Source organism: Chelonia mydas, chromosome 6, assembly GCF_015237465.2.
Source record: "Chelonia mydas isolate rCheMyd1 chromosome 6, rCheMyd1.pri.v2, whole genome shotgun sequence".
Taxonomy (NCBI): Eukaryota; Metazoa; Chordata; order Testudines; family Cheloniidae; genus Chelonia; species Chelonia mydas.
Window position 1 is genome coordinate 121,101,572 of NC_051246.2, and position 20,308 is coordinate 121,121,879.

General features: G+C 44.1%; 1 protein-coding gene across 1 annotated transcript in view; it reads right to left on the reverse strand.

Annotated features, from left to right (window-relative positions):
• DAAM1 (dishevelled associated activator of morphogenesis 1) overlaps positions 1–20,308 on the reverse strand; it is a 184,120-nt gene that overhangs the window by 31,360 nt on the left and 132,452 nt on the right. The window contains 13 exon segments of the mRNA XM_043548617.1: positions 2,356–2,459; positions 4,389–4,418; positions 11,706–11,813; positions 12,093–12,301; positions 12,304–12,394; positions 13,244–13,431; positions 14,811–14,869; positions 15,609–15,747; positions 16,698–16,815; positions 17,486–17,552; positions 18,263–18,366; positions 18,460–18,570; positions 19,346–19,679. Coding sequence (XP_043404552.1) covers positions 2,356–2,459; positions 4,389–4,418; positions 11,706–11,813; positions 12,093–12,301; positions 12,304–12,394; positions 13,244–13,431; positions 14,811–14,869; positions 15,609–15,747; positions 16,698–16,815; positions 17,486–17,552; positions 18,263–18,366; positions 18,460–18,570; positions 19,346–19,679 — 1,662 coding nt within the window.

A 20,308-nucleotide genomic window follows, 5' to 3' on the forward strand; every position in this document is an offset into this window, starting at 1 on the left:
AGACTGGGAACCACAATTCAGGTGTCAGGAGTCAAGCCAGAGAAACTGGAGTGGGGCGCACAAAGCACATAGTGCAGAGCAGGGTGGTGCCCAGTTGTTCGGACAGCATCCTGTTCCTAACTCTGGCTTATGTAGGACCAGTGCCCAATCAGCTGCTCTCGGACTTTGCCAATAGGACTTCGGGGCAGAACCTCACATTGGGGCTGGCTTTCATAGGTCCCAGGCAAATTATTGCAAGCAGGCTGCCAGGTGGAGGGTTGGAGCATGGCTGCTCCTAGGAAGCTTGTGGGCCTCCGGTCAAGACCCATAGGCCATGACAGGAGGGGTTGCAAGCACTTTGGAGGACAGGATTAGAATTTATAACAACCTTGACAAATTAGAGAATTGGTCTGAAATAAACAAGATGCAATTCAATAAAGACAAGGGCAAAATAGTTTACTTAGGAAGGAAAAAATCAAATGCACAACTACAAAATGGGGATTCCCTGGCTAGGTGGTAGTGCAGCTGAAAAGGATCTGGGGTTTATAGTGGATCACAAATTGAGTAAGAGTCAATAATGTGATGCAGTTGTGAAAAAAGCTAATATTCTGGGATGCATTAAAAGGAGTGAAGACAGACACAGGAGGTAATTATCCCACTCAGCACTGGTGAGGACACACATGGAGTCCTGTGTCCATTCTGGGCGCCACCCTTTAGGATAAATTGGAGAGAGCCAGAGGACAGCAACAAAAACAATAAAATGTTTAGAAAACCAGACCAATGAGAAAAGGTTAAAAAACTGGCCATGTTTAGTTTTGAGAAAAGAAGACCGGAGGGAGGGAGGGAGGGCGGGCAGGATGGGGACGGACCTGATAACACTCTTCAGATGTAACGACTGTTATAAAGAGGACTGTGAGTAATTGTTCTTCCTGGCTGCTAAAAGAAGGACAAGTAGTAATGGGCTTAATCTGAAGCAAGGGAGATTTAGGTTAGACATCAGGAAAAGTTTCCTAACTATAAGAGTAGTTAAGTACTGGAACAGGCTACCAAGGAGCTGTGGAATCCCCATCACTGGAGATTTTAAGAACAGGTTGGACAAACACCTGTCAGGGATGGGGTCTACGTTTATTTGGCCCTGCTCCCGCACAGGGGGCTGGATTTGGTGATCTCTCGAGGTCCCTTCTAGCCCTACATTTCTATGAAACATGGAATTTAGGCATTGAGAAGTTGAAAAACTGGACCTACCCAAATTCCACATGGAATTTCCTTTAAAGTGATTCTTAGCTTATACGTAATGTCAACATTTTCATGTACTGAAGGAGACATTTTCTAAATGGGACAGGAAAGGTATTTTTTAAAAAGTATTTATCATTTATTTAATCATTCACATTTGCACTCCAGACTAGACTGGCTTGTATTTTCACATAAAATTAGTCTAATCCATTTACTTTGCTAAAGTGCTCCTTTTAGCATGTAAACAGAATTTAGTTTTAAAGACTAGATTAAATTACTCATAGTAATTAAGCAATGATGTAACCCCTTCCAGACTGTGAGACTAATTTCATCAAGGGAGTCCAATTACATCACATCCAGGGCAAAGTTAGAGGGGTTTTGCTTGTAGCTCTGAACCTCTTCAAATGAATTATAGTCTTGATGAATGTAAATATCTTTGGAAATGTAGTGGGGTCTATAATTCTCTCTATTCCTTAGTATCTCTTGCCAAACCTTCCCTTGTTGTCTCCTAATCCTAGAAGGATAGTTTGAATCTGAAAATCATTCACACTCCAAAAATCAAAAGTCGTGCATTGAATCCTCATTACTAGTATTGGACATCAGTTTCCCCACCGTTCAGGAGCCTAAATATAATAATTACCACCTCTCAGAGGCCAGTTACCCTTGGGTATTCTGCCTAATTGAGCATTTAGAATCTATTTCCCTCTATGATTTTAGCAGAGTCCTTCTTAAATATCACAAAAAAAGTAAAGAAAATCTGGGCTATAAAAAGGATATAAAAATTAAACCTTTCCGAACAGCAACAATGGTTCCCGTAGCATTCCCGCACTGACATCAGGCATTCTCGTGTATCCTATTAAATGCATTTGCCTCTGCAAAACTATACATAAATGGAAGATGTAATTCCGTATCTGGGTTCAGGTGTCAGTGAAACTCCTCTGGTTTTATTCCCAGAGTTTCAGTTATTATAATCCCTCGAGAGGGAATTACAGCATGATCTCCAGTTCAGGGCACATTATTCTTTACACCTCACAAGTATCAGAACTTAGAATGACACAGTTAGTAAAAAGTCTCTAGGTCCTCTCACAGGACACAAGTAGCACCTAATAACCATTTTCCTTGAAGGGAAAAGATTAACAATACCTGGAGAGAAGAATATTGCAGTTCTGAGCTCTCCGGCCATCTATTACCGAAAGCTCCTTGACTTTATGTCTGGAACTCAGTGTGTCATCGATGGCATCTTCTTTCTACAAAAAGCGTGATGAGAAAATATGAAGAAACACAGCATATCCACATTTGGAACCCTCCACACACACCAGTATCATATATAACTAGTCTTCATTAATCATGAATGTCACTAAGGCTTAGCATTAAAACCTGTAGCCTGTAACTGAAATATAATAAGCCATTTTATAAACCAGAGCATGCTTTGAAAGCCACCAGGTAGAAATGTAAATATGTTTTCACACAGGAAAATTTGAGAATCTACAAACGCACATACACTAATGAATAAATAAAGCAAGCCTTTCCTAGCATATGTATTTGAGATACTTCATTAGATCTTCTATTGAAATGCTGTGTTATGGATGGTCACAGACTCAAGATCACTTTAGTTCTTCTACTGCCACTCTAAACATCTGCAGCATCCACTCACACAGTAATACTCAATACAAAGTGACCACAACCTGCAGCATTTATTACCCTTTAAGAGGGAGACTTCCAAAAACATCTATGGGATTCAAGAATACAAGTCAACAGGACTTGTGTTCCTAAATCCTTGGTAGGTTTGACAATCTCCCTCAAATGATTTACAATATACAAAATTGCAGTTACACATGCAGCAGAACAAAAATGGTCAGAGATTTAGTAAACCTGGCTAATGAGGAAAGGTTAAAATAACTGGGCCCGGGTAGTCTGGAGAAAAGACGACTGAGGAGGGATCTGAGAACAGTCTTCAAATATGTTAAGGGCTCTTTTAAAGAGGATGGTGATCAATTGTTCTCTATGTCCACTGAAAGTAGGACAAAAGGTAAGCAGCTTAATTTGCAACAAGGGATATTTATGTTAGATAGTAGGAAAACTTTCTAACAACAAGGATAATTAAGTACTGGAACAGGCTACCAAAGGAGTAGCCTTCGTGGAATCCCTGCCATTAAAGGCTTTTAAGAACAGGTTAAACAAACACCTGTCAGGGATGGTCTAAGTTTACTTGGTCCTGCATCAGCACAGGGTGGTATGGACTAGATGACCTCTCAAGGTCCCTTCTACATTGCTATGATTCTATCCATGGTATAAAATACATCGTAACAAACATAATGAATATTACTGAGCTACACAAGTGGTCACATTTCCTCTGATTTTATTTACACTGTTGCAGTAATCTTGATTAATGTTAATAGGTGAATACCTGCCTATTCCATTGATTTCCCAAGGAACAGAACACTGGGAAGGAAGGTGATAATGCTAGCAGATGTCTCTCAAAATGCATAGCCATTTAGCTTGGGCATTAGACCACTTCATACTTCCAGGGTTTAAAGTGAGCAAAGACATAAATTTCTGTTATGGAAGACATCTGCAGCCCAAATTAACTAAGTACCTTTTGATCCTGTTACTATCTAGGAATGAGATTTTTCAAAAGTACTCAAGTGTTGGCCCAACTCTGCTCCCAGGAACTTCAATGGGACAACTTTGAGTGCTTTTGAAAAATCTTATCCCTAGGAATAAAGCCAATTTTCAAAGCATCTTAGTGACTTGGAAACTTAAGTCCCATTTTCAAAAGAGTTGTAAGTCCAACTCTCATTAAAAGTCAATGGCCTTTAGGATAAACTAAGCCACCTTTTTCCCAAAAGCACTTAAGACCCATTTTAAATTTTACACTTGTTCTCAAACTCTTGTACCTAAGGCAAATCTGCACAGGACATGTCAAAAAGCATGGAGGAGGTTTGGTATTATCACTATACTTCCTCAGGTTATGCTGTGTGGCGCTTTTTAAAAAAATTCTAATTAAAATATTAATCATCTTTTACAATTATTAAAATATAATATCCAGTAATATTGCATAGAGCACTATCCTACTTCTAGATAAGTGTGCTAAACCTGCGTTAATTGCTCAAACTAAACATTAGCAAAATCATCACGTTAATAAAAACATAAGATTTCAGCAGAAGCTCACTTACCTGTCTGGAGTTATTGTTCACACAGAAGTCCTACAGCCATAGCAGAAGCATGGAAAAGGCAGTAAAACCAAGTGCAATTCAGTGGTCACAGCAAAAGAAAAAAGAGTCAAAGCATAGTCAGGAAGAACATACAATACAGAGGTATCTACCGCAAGAGAAGCACCTGGGGCATACGAATTCTGACAATGGATAATGAAAATGAAAACGCACTGAGCAGTAAAAGAATATAAATGAAAGGGCACTGAATGGGAAAAGCACGCAAAACAGTGACAGGCAGGGGAAGCACTGGTATCTGCTGTTTCATCAATGAACCATGCAAAGGCACTCTAAAACAGGGTGTTAAAGCGAAACATGGAAGATAGAAACAACAGGAAGTCCAGTGGCATCTTAAAGGCTAACAGATTTATTTGGGCATAAGCTTTCGTGGGTAAAACCCCCACTTCTTCAGATGCATGGAGGCCTAACAGACTAACACGGCTACCCCCAATACATGGAAGATAGGAAATCCCTCCAAACGTTCTGAAATTCTGCGATCTTTTCATGCAAGGATCAAAAAAAGCTGTGGAACAGCACCTGTACTCGTTAAGCAAACACTGGGGAGAAAACTGCAATTTCAATGAGTTTTTGGGAATTTCAAGGAGTGAAACGTCAACACATTTGCCAGGAAAAAACAGGGCTTTGAAATGAAAATGAGATTCTCCCTCCAGAGCAAACTTTGCAATGGCAAAACTTTACCATTTGCTTTGGCAACGTGTTTGCCCAAGAACTGTCTCACAGGGGAAAAGCTACTTGGGAGCTAGGCAACCTTGCTAGGACAAGAGAAATACCCTCCCCATACCCAGATTAAACTTTGCCATTGCTCAGTTCCCCAAATATTTGGTGGACTTGGGCATGCCCCTGTAGCATCAACCACATTCCACCAGGCTGCAGATTTGTGCAGCTGGGGTTTTATCATGAAACCACCAACATGGGTTTTCCCTATTTGTATGCTAGGGTCACTCTGCATAGCTCTAAAGACCCCATCATTCAGATGTGCAATCTGGAGTAATGTTCAAAGGTGCAGAAATACACCTTTTTGAATCAAAATGACTTCAGAGGACAACTTTTTGAATCAAAATGACTTCAGTGTTAGATTTACTCCAAATCAAGTTACTACACAATCATGTTTCCTTCCTGGCCATTATGCTAGAAAGCAACTGACAGTCCGGATGGCTGTTTTAAGTTATTATTAATCCCTAAACAGATTTCCATCACTACAGCAATTTTAAAGGAAGCCTTTTTACGTAGATTCCTGCTGACTTTCCGCCAATCAGTTTATTAGCTCATGAATGGGGTGGGGGGAAGAGAGAAAGGGGAAGTGGTTATATAAATTACTCCAGAAGTTTTGGGCATTGATTAAACTAACACCTAGTAATGAACCTGAGTTTTAGCCTTTTCTTTCCACAATGCTATTTTTCGCTTCAATAAAGATCCAAAATGAATTTGTAAAAGCTTCCTAGAGTTTTGAACTAAATTTAATCCAACCGGGGAAAAAACCCCTAGCCAAAATACAAAGGAAGATCAGCAAAACACTGGCCTGAACTCCACTGTCACTGCCTGCTAAGCTGACATGCCAGAGATCTCTTTCACAAACAGCAATACACGAAGCTTCACAAGGACCTAGAGTTGCGACTAGCTGGAGCAGAGTGATGATGCTCTAACTCCATCTTGAAACACTGCTGGAGCTAAGCATGTTTCTGCTTCCATTAGGGACAGGGCCTTAGTTTCCAGATTCTTCATTCCCTGGGTAGTAGCCCCCTTTTTGCAGGTTTCACATTTTTGTAGCATTTGAACAGCAGCAGCAAAAGTGGTGCCCTGAATCTTGCTTTCAGCTTTGTTGGGGGTGGGGGTCAGTATTCCTTCCTCTCCCTCAAGATTCAGTGCATTTCTCAGGAAATCTGCTTGGTACACAGGGAAGGGGATAAATTGGGGAGAAGAGGTATGGGGAGTTGGGTCCCAATCTAATTAATTTTTACCACTGGGAGTGGTCCCATTGGCACATGCCTAAATCTTTGTGGGTCTAGACCCTTGGAATGCATGTCTGCACAGGTGTCTAGAATGTAGGAAAGGGAAAGTGACGGGCACCAAATCAATATACAAGCTGCCTTAGTGGGTTTTTTTTTATTCTTAGAAAACTTGCATGGGCCAATTCAGATCAATCCTATGCAGCTCTGCCTTGCACAGCCACGATTTAACTCCATGGATTACCCAACTCTGGAAGAGCTCTCAGGAGCATCATTTCACACAAATAAGCTGTTCCTGAGCAGCTTCCCTAATGAGTTGGGCACAAAGGATGCCCCAAAGTTTTTTTTTTGTTTTGTTTTGTTTTTTAAAACGTTCCCAGACTTGAGCCCCCCACAAACATTCTGAGGGAGCACAGCTCAGCAAGGATAAAAGCAGTTATAAGAAAGTTGTAATCATCTCCAAGGAAGCATTGCATTGCTGGGACATTTTAAATCAATCCAAAGACGTTAAGGTATGGAAATGCATGTTACGCTCCCAAACAACCTTCACTCTGTCCTCTAGTGAGGTCATGAAGGTGGAGAAGAGGGTTAAAGAGAAACTGATTTCTTTCTTTACAAAAATCCTCCATCTAATCAGTCCCCCTCGAACCCTTAATTCTATCTTAAAGTATTTGCATGGTACACCTGGGGAGAGGGATCCCTCTCTCCACTTTGCTTTATTAAAGGGGAACTATTTCCTAGCTTCAGGGATAAACTCTCAGCCAAAAAAAGAACTGAAGGACCTGTTCTATTCTGTCCTATCTAGGTTCTTATACCATTCTCATCCTGGTAGTAACCACAGGCCATGGGAGGTGTGTGTATGGGAGAGGGGCAAATCAGGCCAGCACCTGACCACTTTTTGGCCAGGCCACAGCACCACTCAATCAAATGTGGCCGTGGCCACCTCTCTATCATGACTTAGGGGTGACTAGGCCAAATTTCAGAGTGGGTGGCGTTGTAACCTGATGTGCGTGGGAGTCAGAGGCGAGGTGAATCTGGGAGCTGTTTGAGGTAAGTGCTGCCCGGAGCCTGCACCCCTGGGGCCCGCCCGTGCCCCAACCCCTACCCTGATCTCCCTGCCACCCTCTGACCCCTTCGATTCCAGCCCGGAGCACCCTCCTGCACCCCAAATCCCTCACCCCCAGCCCCACCCTAGAGCCTGTACCCCCAGCCAGAGCCCTCATTACACCCCCTGTGCCCAATCCCCTGCCCCATCCCGGAGCCCCCTCCCCACACTCTGAACCCCTCGGTCCTAGCCTGGAGCACACTCTTACACCCCAAACCCCTCATCTCCAGCCCCACCCCAGAGCCCACACCTCCAGCCGGAACCCTCATCCCTCCCTCCGCATCCCAATCCCCTGCCCCACCCCGAAGTCCCCTCCCACCCCTTGAACTCCTCATTTCTGGCCCCACCCCAGAGCCCGCACCCCCAGCCAGAGCCTTCACCCCCTCCTACACCCCCAACCCCAATTTCGGGGCATTCATGGCCCGCCATAAATTTCTATACCCAGATGTGGCCTTTGGGCAAAAAGTTGCCCACCCCCAGGCTAGTGCTTGGCTGGTTTGCAGGCAGAATACAGCGTATCCGTCTGGCTAGCAGGTTTTGAGAGAGAGAGAGAGAAAGAGTGTGTGTGTGGGTGTGGCAGAAGGACCATGCATAGTAGGGCAAAAATAAAAAAGCCAGACAAATGCTGCAAATGTGCAGAAATTGTTCATAATTCTTTTCCACAAAGACGGACAACACACACAGAGCTACAGAGGCATATGCCATTTTGTAACTGTGCGGAAATGGAACGTCCTTGGATGTGGATATTTCAGGGAGTGCAGATTAAATAAATACAGGGTGGCACAAAGGGGGTTATTTACAAAGCCAGGATCTGAGGACCTTCAGACCACAGCGCAAAGTTCATTATTTTCCCCAGGCATTTGAAAGGGAAGCGAATTTGGCAGGGGTGAAGAAGATGAAGGCTGTAAATGGGGAGTCATTGTTGGAGGAAGATTTGGCCTCGAGTGGCCTGGTTTGTTGGTAGTAGTATATTGAACGGCACTGTTCCAAATATAACTAAAGTGGAACAGAACTCAGATCTCCTGACTCCCAGTCCTGTGCTTTGGCCAAATGACCACTTGCCCCTGCCCTGGCCCTTATTGATGCTGCTCTCCAGCTGTGCTTACTGCCTTATGTACTATTACTATTCATCATGGTCACTTGAAAGCAACATTACCACCTAGCTGAGGTCCAAAATCTGGGTTCTGTCACAAAAATGATTTTGCAGAAAACAATACGTCCCTGAACTATAGTCAGAGATGGGTCTTGAAATGTGTCCCCCTCCAATTTCACAACATTCCTTTGAGAGATCAGAGACTCCAATGTAAGAGCGCTGTGGACACAGACCAGAAAGGTCAGCTGATCCATGTGGGTTCCACTGTCCAAGCAGAGTGATGTGCCAGAAGCAGCTGAAATGCTCTACTAATGGCAAAAAAAGTAATATTGATGTTAATTAACCCTTTACCTGTATTAGTCAATGGTGTGTTACCAGTAACAGGGATTTGTGTTTTTAAAATCTTGAGAGAATCCCTCTAAATATTGCTGAGTATTTTGAAATATTTTAAGACGAATACATAAATATTCAATGTTCTCAACATTGTTCTCTACGTGCAGGGGTGTGTGTACACACACAGAGCAAGAACGCATGCACACAATGTTAAGAACACAATTTAATTGAAATATGCAAAGGATGCACCATGCTCGGGCGTGGGTGATCATTTATACACCCAGGCACTTCTGAGAGTCACAGGCAACAGATACACACCCTTCAGGAAAGGAACACCACTCCTTTCTGCTTTCCTGATCTTTCCCAACACTGCTTATTTCAATGTCTTGTGCCAGCCCCTCCCCAGCCTTTTGCTTTACTATGACAAATTCCTCATTCACCCAAAAAGTTTGGCTTTGATGAATTCCTGATCCTCTTTCTCTCACACTCACTCTCTTAAAGCTCCTTTTGATTCTAGCTCCTCTCTAGAACTATCCACATTTCAACGCTCGCCAGTACCCATCTACTCAGGCTGAGCAGACTTGGCAGCAACGGCTGTTCAGAAGTGCTGGAGAACGTGTTTCGCTGGTCATGTCTCCAGCCTCTATGCGCTCTGGTGCCGGGAGGAACTGAGAGCCTTTTCAAAACATCTTTGGTCCATGCTCTGTGCTTTATCTTTCATCACCTGCTCTCCCAACCAGGCCATTGGCATTAGTTACAGATCAACGGCTGCTCAGATTAGGTGTTTTTGTCCCTCCTGAGCCCTCCTCTCTAGAGCATTTGAAATATTCCCTACATATATTGGCTTTACATCCAATGCAGCTATTTGAGGCTTCATCCAGCTGTACTGTCAGCTGAGAGACAAATTATTTTTAACCCTCTGCCTTGTAATAGTCTCATATCTAATCTACCTGTGGATTAACTGGCTCACACTGACGGCTAGGAGGACAAAGACACAAGCTACCCACTAGCTCTCCAGTTCTTGCTTCCCTCCCATTTCTTATTCCTCTCTCACCTTCCACTGTGCCACGAACCCTTTTGCAGACTATTCTACAAATTCAAGAATGGAACCCAACTGCACCCTCATCAAACTTAAAGCAAGGGGGAAAGAATCACGCTTAGCGACCTGCTTCAAAATACACTCTCGCTGTGCTTCCTTCTCTGAGGGAACTCTCGACCTCTGCCCTGTTCTAATCTGGCGGTGATCTCTATCTTGATTAGCATCAGGAAGGAATTAAGCTCCTTACAGAAGGTGCATGTTTATCTGTTGAATCCATTTGTTCCCTGCAAAGTCCCTCTGCCGCCAGACAACTAGCAGAACACCCACTGATCATTCTGGACAACTGACTAGGCAGAGTTCACCACTCTTAGCACTATGAATTCCCCTGCAGTCCCATCTCTTTTGGCAGCTCTCAGTCTCTGCTGACCCTCATACCATGTTAAAAATCTCAATCTCTTGCCCATCCATGCCCCCAGTTCAGGAAAGCAGGTGTCTATCCTTATGTACTGAAGTTATTTGCTGAAACAGTCTGTAGCGGGGTGGTTACCCGCTCCTGCCCTGTGGGGCTTAACAGCCAGCCCTGGGAGAGAGCCAGGGCTGAGGGCAAGAAAAGCTAGGCTGATTGGGGAAATGGCCGCAGCTGGGACATGCCCCCATCAGGCCGCAGCTGGGCCTATAAAGGGGCTGCTAGGCTGAAGCTTACCCATTCTCTCTCTGCATTCAGAGAGGGAAGGGCCTGGCTGCAGGGACCTGAGGGAATACCTAGAGTGGAGCAGGGCTGAGGGGGAAAGGCCTTGGGAGCAGGGGAGCTCCGGCCTGGAAACCCCCAGGCTGAGAGGCCTAGATTAGGGCCTATTAGGTACTGGGGTTGCAAGGGGGCAGCCTATGGGTAGACATAGGCAGCAGGTCCAAACCCCCTTGCCTGTGATGAGTGGCTGATACACAGCAGTCTGCCCTGGGGAGCGGGGCTAAGCGATGACTAGCAGTAGCCAAGACTGAGGTGAGGTGGGGGTAGTGGGTGGGGGGTTCCCCAGGGAGGGGAGACCCTCAGGGATTGTTGGGGTTTACTGCCAGGGGGCAGCACTCCAGTGGGAGGAGGCAGCGGGTCCTGGGAGGTACTGGGGACAGCGGTAAGGCGGATAACGAGACAGCAGAGGGCGCTCCAGAGGCTGATGAGCTAATTCCCAAGGACAACCAGCAGGAAGCACTGGGTGAGTCCAGCTCTATTACACTGTCCCATAAGGCTTATAACAAATTAAAATTAAAAGCTGAGACTTGTTTGCAGTATCATTTTTTGTTTAATACTCAAACTTCACTCTGGGCTTGCTATAAAAAATAAGAAACGAGATCCACACTGGCTTGAGACAGACATGAATTTTCAGCCCAATATTGTAGATGTGAAGCATTTGCTCTTAGAAGTGATCCAAAGACATGACTATATTGTAACCACATCTGTGTGTTATTTTTAACCATTCCCAATAATTTCTTTGCGATCCATCTTCCTTACATGCCTCCGCTTACACTGTAAAGCATGCAGTCAGGTGTGTATGCGGTGTGAATAGATCTGTATCAGGCAGCTAACCAACGTTTAAATGCAAAACACAGGCATGCACAGGGGAGTGTGAACCAGCTGAGCTGACAAGTTAAAATGGCATTAGGGTGAAATAATGATAAAATGTATATTCTGAGATCACATCTGACATGGAATGATTGAATCTGTGCAACACACACACCAGACCATTACCTGCTGTCTCTGGTAAGCAGAGAACGTCCTTTCAAGGTCTTCAAGATCAAGGATTTTAAACACTTTTGCATCATCAATGTCAGTCCACACGGTGCCTGCCAGCTTGTTCTGAAACATACCAACGTTATTAGATGCTAGGTTTCTTTATCACAGTGAAATCGGCTGTTTCAAACACTGCTGACACGTGGTGCATCACGCGCCGCCCTCAGTTATACGAGTAGGCTACATAGGCCATGCATCACTCGTCCCAGATACCTGCACAAGGTCAAGCGATGGAGCGAGACTCTTTTCCTTGCTAGGAAAACAAAATCATTTAACGGTCTGATCCATGATCTCTTTATGGAGAAGAAAGTGGCATGTCAAACAGCAAGTGAACGCAGGGCTTACCTCAGGCAGCTTAGACCAGTTGAAGGATTTGAGGGCATTCGTCGGCTGCGGGATGTTTTTCTTTTTGAGGGCTGAGCCCAGCGGTGCTCCAGGAGGCGGGGTTATCCCGCCTAGGGGAGGGGGGCCAGGTGGAGGGGGTGGGCCACCAGGAGGGGGAGGTGGGGGCGGCGGAGGAAGGATTCCACCAGGTAGAGGGGGTGGAGGAGGGGAAGAAGGGTTCCTAGAGCCTGAGAAGGTAAAGGTCCACCAGGTGCTCCAGGTGGCAATGGGGGCCCTCCTGGAACAGGAGCAAATATTGTCCTCTGAAAGAGAGAGAACGAGCGTAGTTACAAAAGGGGGCTACAGTCAATCATTTTAAGCCCTTACGCACATTAACCTAGACCAGGTGCTGCTCACAGAGGGCTCCGTTAGTTAAGATGGATGTCAAGAGCTGACACATTCTTAAAGAATCAGGAAATCAGTTTAGGATGTCCTGCACTTCCCGGCAAAGGTCCAGGGACAGGGCATCGGGATAGCTGCCATCCTGGAAGACACTGGAGATTGAACTGGGCACCTCCTGGAAGGCATGAGTCTCTACAGCTTGAGCTAAAGAGCAAGGCTCGATTGCTGTGTGTTGTATCCAGCTGACATCCTCAGAGGATGGATACAGAGCGTTGGGGTGGCCAAGGGATTACATATCTCCTCTAGAAGCTCGACTTGAGCACCAGAGGCCCCAGGGCCACTATTTACATCCACCATCTTGACGGACACCTGGGATTGAACCAGGGACTTCCACAGTTAAAAGCACAGGTCTACAGCTTCAGTTAAGGCGCTACACCAGTCAGTAGCTGGTAGCTGTAATGGATTCACATCCTGTTTAACTTCCAGTTGACCCAAAATGGGTTTCTATGTAAAAGAGCATCTAACAAGCCTACGTAGGAGGCAACCAAGGAACAAGGCAATAGCCATCGGCCTAATAAGGCTATTTCTAAGGTTTAAAGCTGTCCCTTCTCCAATTAACTACAACTCTGATTTCTTGCAAACACAGTTGGGCCTTTTCCACACTCAAGACAGTTTTGTATCCAGAATTCTTCATCTACATTCTCTGTTTACTGCTGTGAGAGAGAATCTGGAACTGCACCATAAATGGGAAGTCTGTAGCGTGCCCTTACCCTATTCAGCTCATGGAGCTGTGCTGTGAGGTCTGCCACCTGTTGCTTGACGTGCTTGTGCTCTGTAGACTCTTTTTCGAGTTTCTCTTTCATCTTACTTAAGGTCTGCATCATCTCCTCTTTCTCCTGAGTCTTTGCATCGCACTCATCTCTCCTTCTTTCCAATTTCTGCTGAAGCTCGTTGTGTTCTAGACCCCCCACCCCCCAAAAATTACATGAAGTCACTTTTAACTACACGTTCTTCCTGATGGCAAACTACACACATACACGTGCACATGTGCACCAGAATAAAATCCTTGATTTCAAAAGAAAAAGTAAAGCCAACAACAAAGAGAAAGGAAAGATTGTTGAGTCAACAGGACAGGACAAACTAGGATCATTTACTTCCCTCCCCCCTTGTGCAAAGGGCATTAACCCCTTCTCAAACATGATGGCCAGGACTAGCCACTGTATTTAGTGTGACTTTAAGACAGATCATACACAGCGACAAGGAGTTCACCAATGAAATTTTCTTTTTCTTAAGTTACACACAAACAGGGTGAACTCCCATTGATTTCAATAGCGCCACGATTTTATCCTTAGTATTCCTGAGAACAGTAGCTTTGGAGAGGTCATAAGTCATGGACTCTCTCAACCACTGATGTGGATATCAACACTGATATTTCAGGCTTTTGTGCCTGATACTGTAGTCTAGGCTGCCCTACCTTAATTTAGCCCCCAATTCAGCAAAGCTCTTAACTTTAGCTACCTAAACCCATTAGAGTCAATGGGACTTAGGCATATGCTTAAGTGCTTTGCTGAATCAAGATAAGCCTCCCTGCTGGGCCCAGGTGTCCCACTGTTACCCATCCTGTTAATTCTGCCATAAACATCTAATCCACAATGCACCAAGAACTAGTTCTTCTGCTCACAAGACCAGGTTTTGGAGTAGCCCAAGTTTAAGTGAGGGTTAAACGACGGTGCATAACTGAATGGGAGGCAGCGAGACTGTCGAGCTGAGGTCCCACGGCAGTAAAATAGCATAGCTGGGCCCGGAAAGTCAGGGACCTACATTGCTGTACCAAGGGAGATAAAGAGCAGGCTTGCTCTTGGCTAGCAGAGCATTTAAAATGGATTTAATTTACATGCCATATTAGAACATGACACTTGAGATTTTTCCACCAAAACATTTCCCCTCACAAAAGAACAGCGTTTCAATCAAAACTAAAAATTCTTCAGAAAATTCATATTTTGGTCTAAGTGGGGTTTTTTTGACAAAAAAAGTTGAAAAACATTGGGTTTCAGTTTTTCCATAATAAAACCAATACATTTTAACGGAAAACAGACTTTTGTCCTCAAAATTTCTTGTAAAAAAATAAATTGGCATTTTTGACCATCTCTAGTCATGGGCACTATGGATATAGCATAGTTTTAACCTAGTTAGATGCACAACTCCCACACATAAAAATCAGTGAAGATTCCAGTTTGCGTGTGCATGTGTGTGTATACACACGCACACACTTTATCTTAAGTTATGTATGTAAGTATTAGATTTAAACTTAATACTTTATATTTTTCTGTCATTCACCTTTTCGCATTTTTTCTGCTTGCTCTTTCCACTGCTTAACTTCATTTTCATTAACTAACCTAAAAAGAATAGAAAAGTAAGTTTAGGAAATAATCTAACATAGAAAATAATACAAAAAGCAATAAACGAGATTAAAGTAAAGTTGGGTGTAGACTGCAAAATAGCATTGCAAATACTTGTTGAATATAAATCCCAAACTGACTTCACTGGTGTTGAGAACATCTTCTATTTGCTTTCATGAACATTCATACTGGCAAATTTGTGTTTGCCAAGTCTTTGCACGACCATCTTGAAAGCTCTGTGGGTTTTGGAGTCACTCAGTCAGGAGACAGAAATGACCTTCAGTTTAGGTGGCCAATCACCGTACAAATACAATTATGATTAAGGAATACAGGAAAGAATAGCCAGAGGAAATAGTTCATGGGCAATTCATAGACTGAGCATGGTTCATAGGCACATTTTATTGAGTAAGTTCAAACAAACAAATTCCTAAATATCAAAGTCTACCATACAGAATACACAAACGGGAAGAGGGACTATATTAAATATCATTCCCCACAAACGGTTCACCCTGCTCTACTTCAGATGTTCAAGAACAGAAGGCTGAAAAGCAAAGTCCACTTTCAAGTTATTAAATACTAAGTTGTTTAAAGGAAAACTAAGACAGATTGCTAAAGCTGCCTTGAGTGCGTGAATTAACCTTATAGCTTTAACAGATCACAGCCACTTCAAAACACAGCATTAGGACAACTACTTGTCCTCTGAGCATACGGTTCCCAAAGGAGGCCACGCACTTACATCCGGACGACGTTTTTAATATTAAAGTTTTCCAAGGGAGTGGAGTCGGGGTCCTGCCCTTTGTCATTCTGTATGACTATTTGCTGTACAATCCTATCAAGCAGTAGCCAGTACTGGACAGTGTTGCCGGTTCTTTTAACTAAAAAGAGAAAGAGAATAAGTAGTAGTGGGAGGGAAAGAAACAAAAAAGTAAGGGGTTTTTGGAAGCTGCTTTTCCACAGCATCAAACAGAACCACACAAGCATGCATTTGTAAAAATAAAAGTTTATTTACAGTGTGTCTAGAGGCCTTACCTGAGATCAGGCTGCTGCTGTTAGGCACTGTAAGATACACAGAGTTTTGTCACAAAAAGCTTAAAATCTAAGGGTGGGTCCACACTTGTAGAGTAGAGTACAGACACTGCATGCCCAACTAGCACAGAAATAAATCGCAGTGTAGACAGTCAGGCACTGCTTAGGTGAGCAGAGACATGCCTGACTCTTACGGTATGTGTCCACCCCACACTGCTCTCTACACATCCAAGCAGTGCCTCCAATGATTACTCTGCTATTTTTAGCAATGTCGTGTCCAGTTGTATGAGCCTTTCCCCGCCACAGTGAAAGGCTCTCGCAGTGGGGAAAGGCTCTGGCAGTTCCCTACCTCTACCAGAGCCTTTCCAGGGTGCACGTAGCTACACATTGCAGTGTGGATGCAGCCTGTCTTTTGCTGCGGCGTGTAGCTACGCTGACCCCTATATGTCACAAGTGTAAACAAGGCTTCAACAGAGAAGACAGATAGGGAAAGTGACTTGGCCAAGATCACACAGTAGGTCAGTGGCAGATCTGGGACTAGAAGCCAGGTCTCCCAATTCCCAGTCTAGTACTCTGCCCACTTCTGCACTCCGCCTCTCCCCGTGCTAGCTTTAGTTTGCTGCCAAAGATTAAGAAATTAAAAGGCATTCACATTGTATTATGCATTGTGTACAGTAATTGCTCTATTTCAGCTCCAGGCAAAATCAGAGATTTTCTGGCAGGGCTGAAATACGAAGCCACATGCAACATCAATTCCTTATGCCCTCCTGAAGGGCTGTAAATGGATTTGTCTACTCACAAGGCATTTGGAGACAGTGATGAAGGATAGACATAAAGTGCGGATACGCTTCTGTGTGAGTCAGCCTCTTCCTCGTCAGTTCAAACATCTGAGTGGCACTCTTCGTGTCTACGTGAACCTGTGGAACAAATTCAACTCAAAAAGGTAAAAATAAAAAACGCTGACCCAATGATGCTACTTAGCATTTTCACAGCTCTCCCAATGGCAGGTCAACAAGCCAAAGAGAACTTGAGCCAACCACCTCAGTGCTAGAGCACTGCATGAAAGACAAAGGACGTAATCTAAAAAATAAATTAATAAAATAATATGAAATGGGTAGGACACAATCTACCCTAGGATCAGTCTATTTAGGTACTTATACGGGTCAATCAAAGTATTTCAGTGCCTTAACATTTATGAATTTATCCTCAACACACCCCTGGCTAGGTAAGAAAGTATTATCATTCCAAGAAGAAACCAGGGCACAGGGCAGATTAAATGACTTGCTGGAGGTTGCACCAGCAGCCTGTAACTGAGCTAGGAACTCCCGAATCCCATCCCATTGTCCTAGCTGCCTCTTCCATACAAGAATACTTTCCAAATATCAGTCCATGTAGACTGCAAACCTCTCTGATGCAAGTATTATCCCCATTTTACAGAAAAGGCACAGAAGCAGAGAACGGACAAGTGGTTTTCCCAACATCAATTCAGAATTCAGGCTTCCCCACAATTTCCCAATTTTAACCAAGACCACAATATGCTGATTTCAAACAAACATCAATAATTGCAACAATAGGCAGCATACATACTAGTTCAAATCTTTTGGCAAATTCCAGTTCATCTTCATTTCTAAGCATTTCAAAAAAATCTAAATGCCTGGTGGGGAAGAAAAAACAAACAATTTGGAAAATAGATATTTAAAATAGCACTTATAAGATAGATAAGAGTAATCAACTGATTTGAAGGGTTTCAAAATCAATAATTAGCAATGATTTTCTAGAGAATACCAGCAACATCTACAAATTTATAGGATGGTTAAACAGTAATAGCAAAACGTCAGTTATCAGAGTAAGGCCTGTCAGCTATACACTCCAAAATGCTTAAGAACACCTTAGTCAAATTTTGGTCTGGTTAAGTATCATAGTAATGTGTTCTCTCTCTGACAGCCCTATGGAAGAAGGAAAAATTATGCTCGGACAAACTAGGGGTGAAACTCACAAGGTCTATAACGCCACTTAAAAATTTAAAATTAGGGTGAAGTGGGATTAAGATTAGGGTGAAGATATGCCCTGCGCCTGCCCTCTGCACAGGGGTGAATTTCACCCTAGATGGCTGAGAAGTGTAAGCTTTCAACGTACACAACAATGGGCCAGGTGCTGAGTAAACCTCCATTAACTTCAGTGCGGTTTAAGCAGACTTTTGCCAAATGTTATACTACATGGATTCTGCTTAGAGCCAAAGAATCTAGGAACATGTGGCTGTCACTCTGAGCACCAGCGAGGGAGTCCTTAAAAAGAGGAAGCTGGCCCCCAAGAAAAGGATGAATACAGCAGATGAGCTGCAAGTTATGGAATAGTTTTCCTCACCTGTCTAACGTTGAATTTTCATGCTCCCTTAGTTTATCAATGACTGGTTGAATTCCCAGCATTAGAAATTCATATCTAAGATGGAGTCTGAAATCCAGACTTTCCTGAAAAGAAAAGACAAAGGGTGAACATTGCAGGATGCAGCTCTACTAAAACTCTATGTGAAAGAGCCCCCCAAAGAGCCACACACAACTTACCACTCCAGCCCCTTGGCTCAGGACCGCGTTAATGAAGGACATGATGGCTGTCTTTAGATTCACTTCGTCTCGATACCTTCCCGTGCTTTTATCCAAGTCATTCATCAGCGTCTGCCAAACAGATCGATATGCCACAGTGTGAAAAAATGCACCGCAGAAACAACAAACCACGAAGATTTGAATGACTCATTTGTGGGCTCCCAGAAACCTGATGAGCCCCAAGCACTTCTGATAATGGTAACCCATTTACAGGGTTTAAATGGCTAGACACACACTTCTACAGCTGTATAGTGCTGCTTAACATTCCCTGCTTTGACATATACTGCTAATGTCAAATTGTTACATCATATCTTCCAGGGGTGTTACAGTCCTGGAGCTTTAAGATTCCAGTTGCTCTGCAAAAGCAAGTTAGTTTGTTTTATTTCCTTATAAACCAGTAACTCTTATTCAATGGAATTCAGCTTGCAGGACAGCGGGGATTTTCAGGCTCCAAGACTACATCCAGCCTCTGCCAGGTAAAACACGGAGATGCAGGGGAGAGCCCCAGTTCCAATTCCCTGGTTTTCTGCTCAGCCCTGGCTCATACCAGAGCAGCTCAGGGGGTACTCTAACTTGCACTATGTGGCGATGGTCCCCAAAAGGCTATCCCCTGGCTGGAGACGGCCAGAGTGCATTGTGCCCTGGCCTCGCCCACTCTCCATGTGCCCCCTGAGAAGGAGGTGCAGGAGGTGTCCCTGAGTAGCTAGGGACTTGCATCCGATTTCCAATCAGGTGGCACAAGGGGAACAGAGCAGGGCAGGGCAGATGATCTTTCCCCTCTCAAACACTGTGTAAACCTGAGGAAAGGAGTTTATGAAGCATGAGGAGAAAATGGAAGACCAGGTACCTGAAAGCGAGTCCTTTCGCTGGCGTATTTCTGGTAGTGCAGCATGGCCTCCAATACCTTTTTGTGGCCCCCAGGAACCAGGCACACAGCGCCCATGATTTCCAGCACTGCCACCTTTGTCTTTATGTTCTCGGTGCTCAGACTCTGAGCAATTACATTAATACTCTCTGGATGGGCCAGGACATGAGCCCGTCCTTGAGAGTTGTTCATTAGTGCTTTTATACACCCAATGAGAGAGGTATGTATTCGAGACTCTGAGGTCTCATAGTCCATGCTTTTCAGAAAGTTCAGAATACACGACAAGCCATCCAAGTCGATAAATCTGGTTACAAACCTGTCACGAAGAATATCACATTAAAACCAATGGAAAGAATCCCTTGATCTACACATTAGACTGTATTGCATTTGTTAACTCACTCAGCTGATGCCATGTATGGCAGGTGCATTCTCTCCTGGCAGAAGGCACCTGCTAAGTGGATGAACACACAAAGAGCATGCTGTTGATTCCAGTGTATGATAACAGACAATGGCAGATGCCCAGCACTAAAAGGGTTAATCACAATCTGAGGGCTTGTCTAGATGGCAAATTAGCGCCTGGCAAACTGGGGGGTGTAAATCTACAACACACACTAGTTTGTTGTGCACTAACTGGCCCTTTGGATCCTGCTATAGCGCACTAAAAGTGCCCGAGTGCGCTTTGATCCGCCCCTGTTTCAAAGCGGAGCAGATGAAAGTGCACCAGGGAACGTTCAACATGTGGTAGCAGGGTCCACACGGCCAGTGAGCGCCTGGCACATTAGGGTGCTGCAGATTTACACTCCAGCTTGCCTCACACCAGCTCGCAGTCTCCGCAAGCCCTCAGGAGAAAGTCATTTCATACTCTCAGGCCTCCTCATTCTCCAGCTGAAGCCAGTGGCAAAAGTAACACGCATTTTCAGTGATTTTTAAAGCCCCTAAATCCCA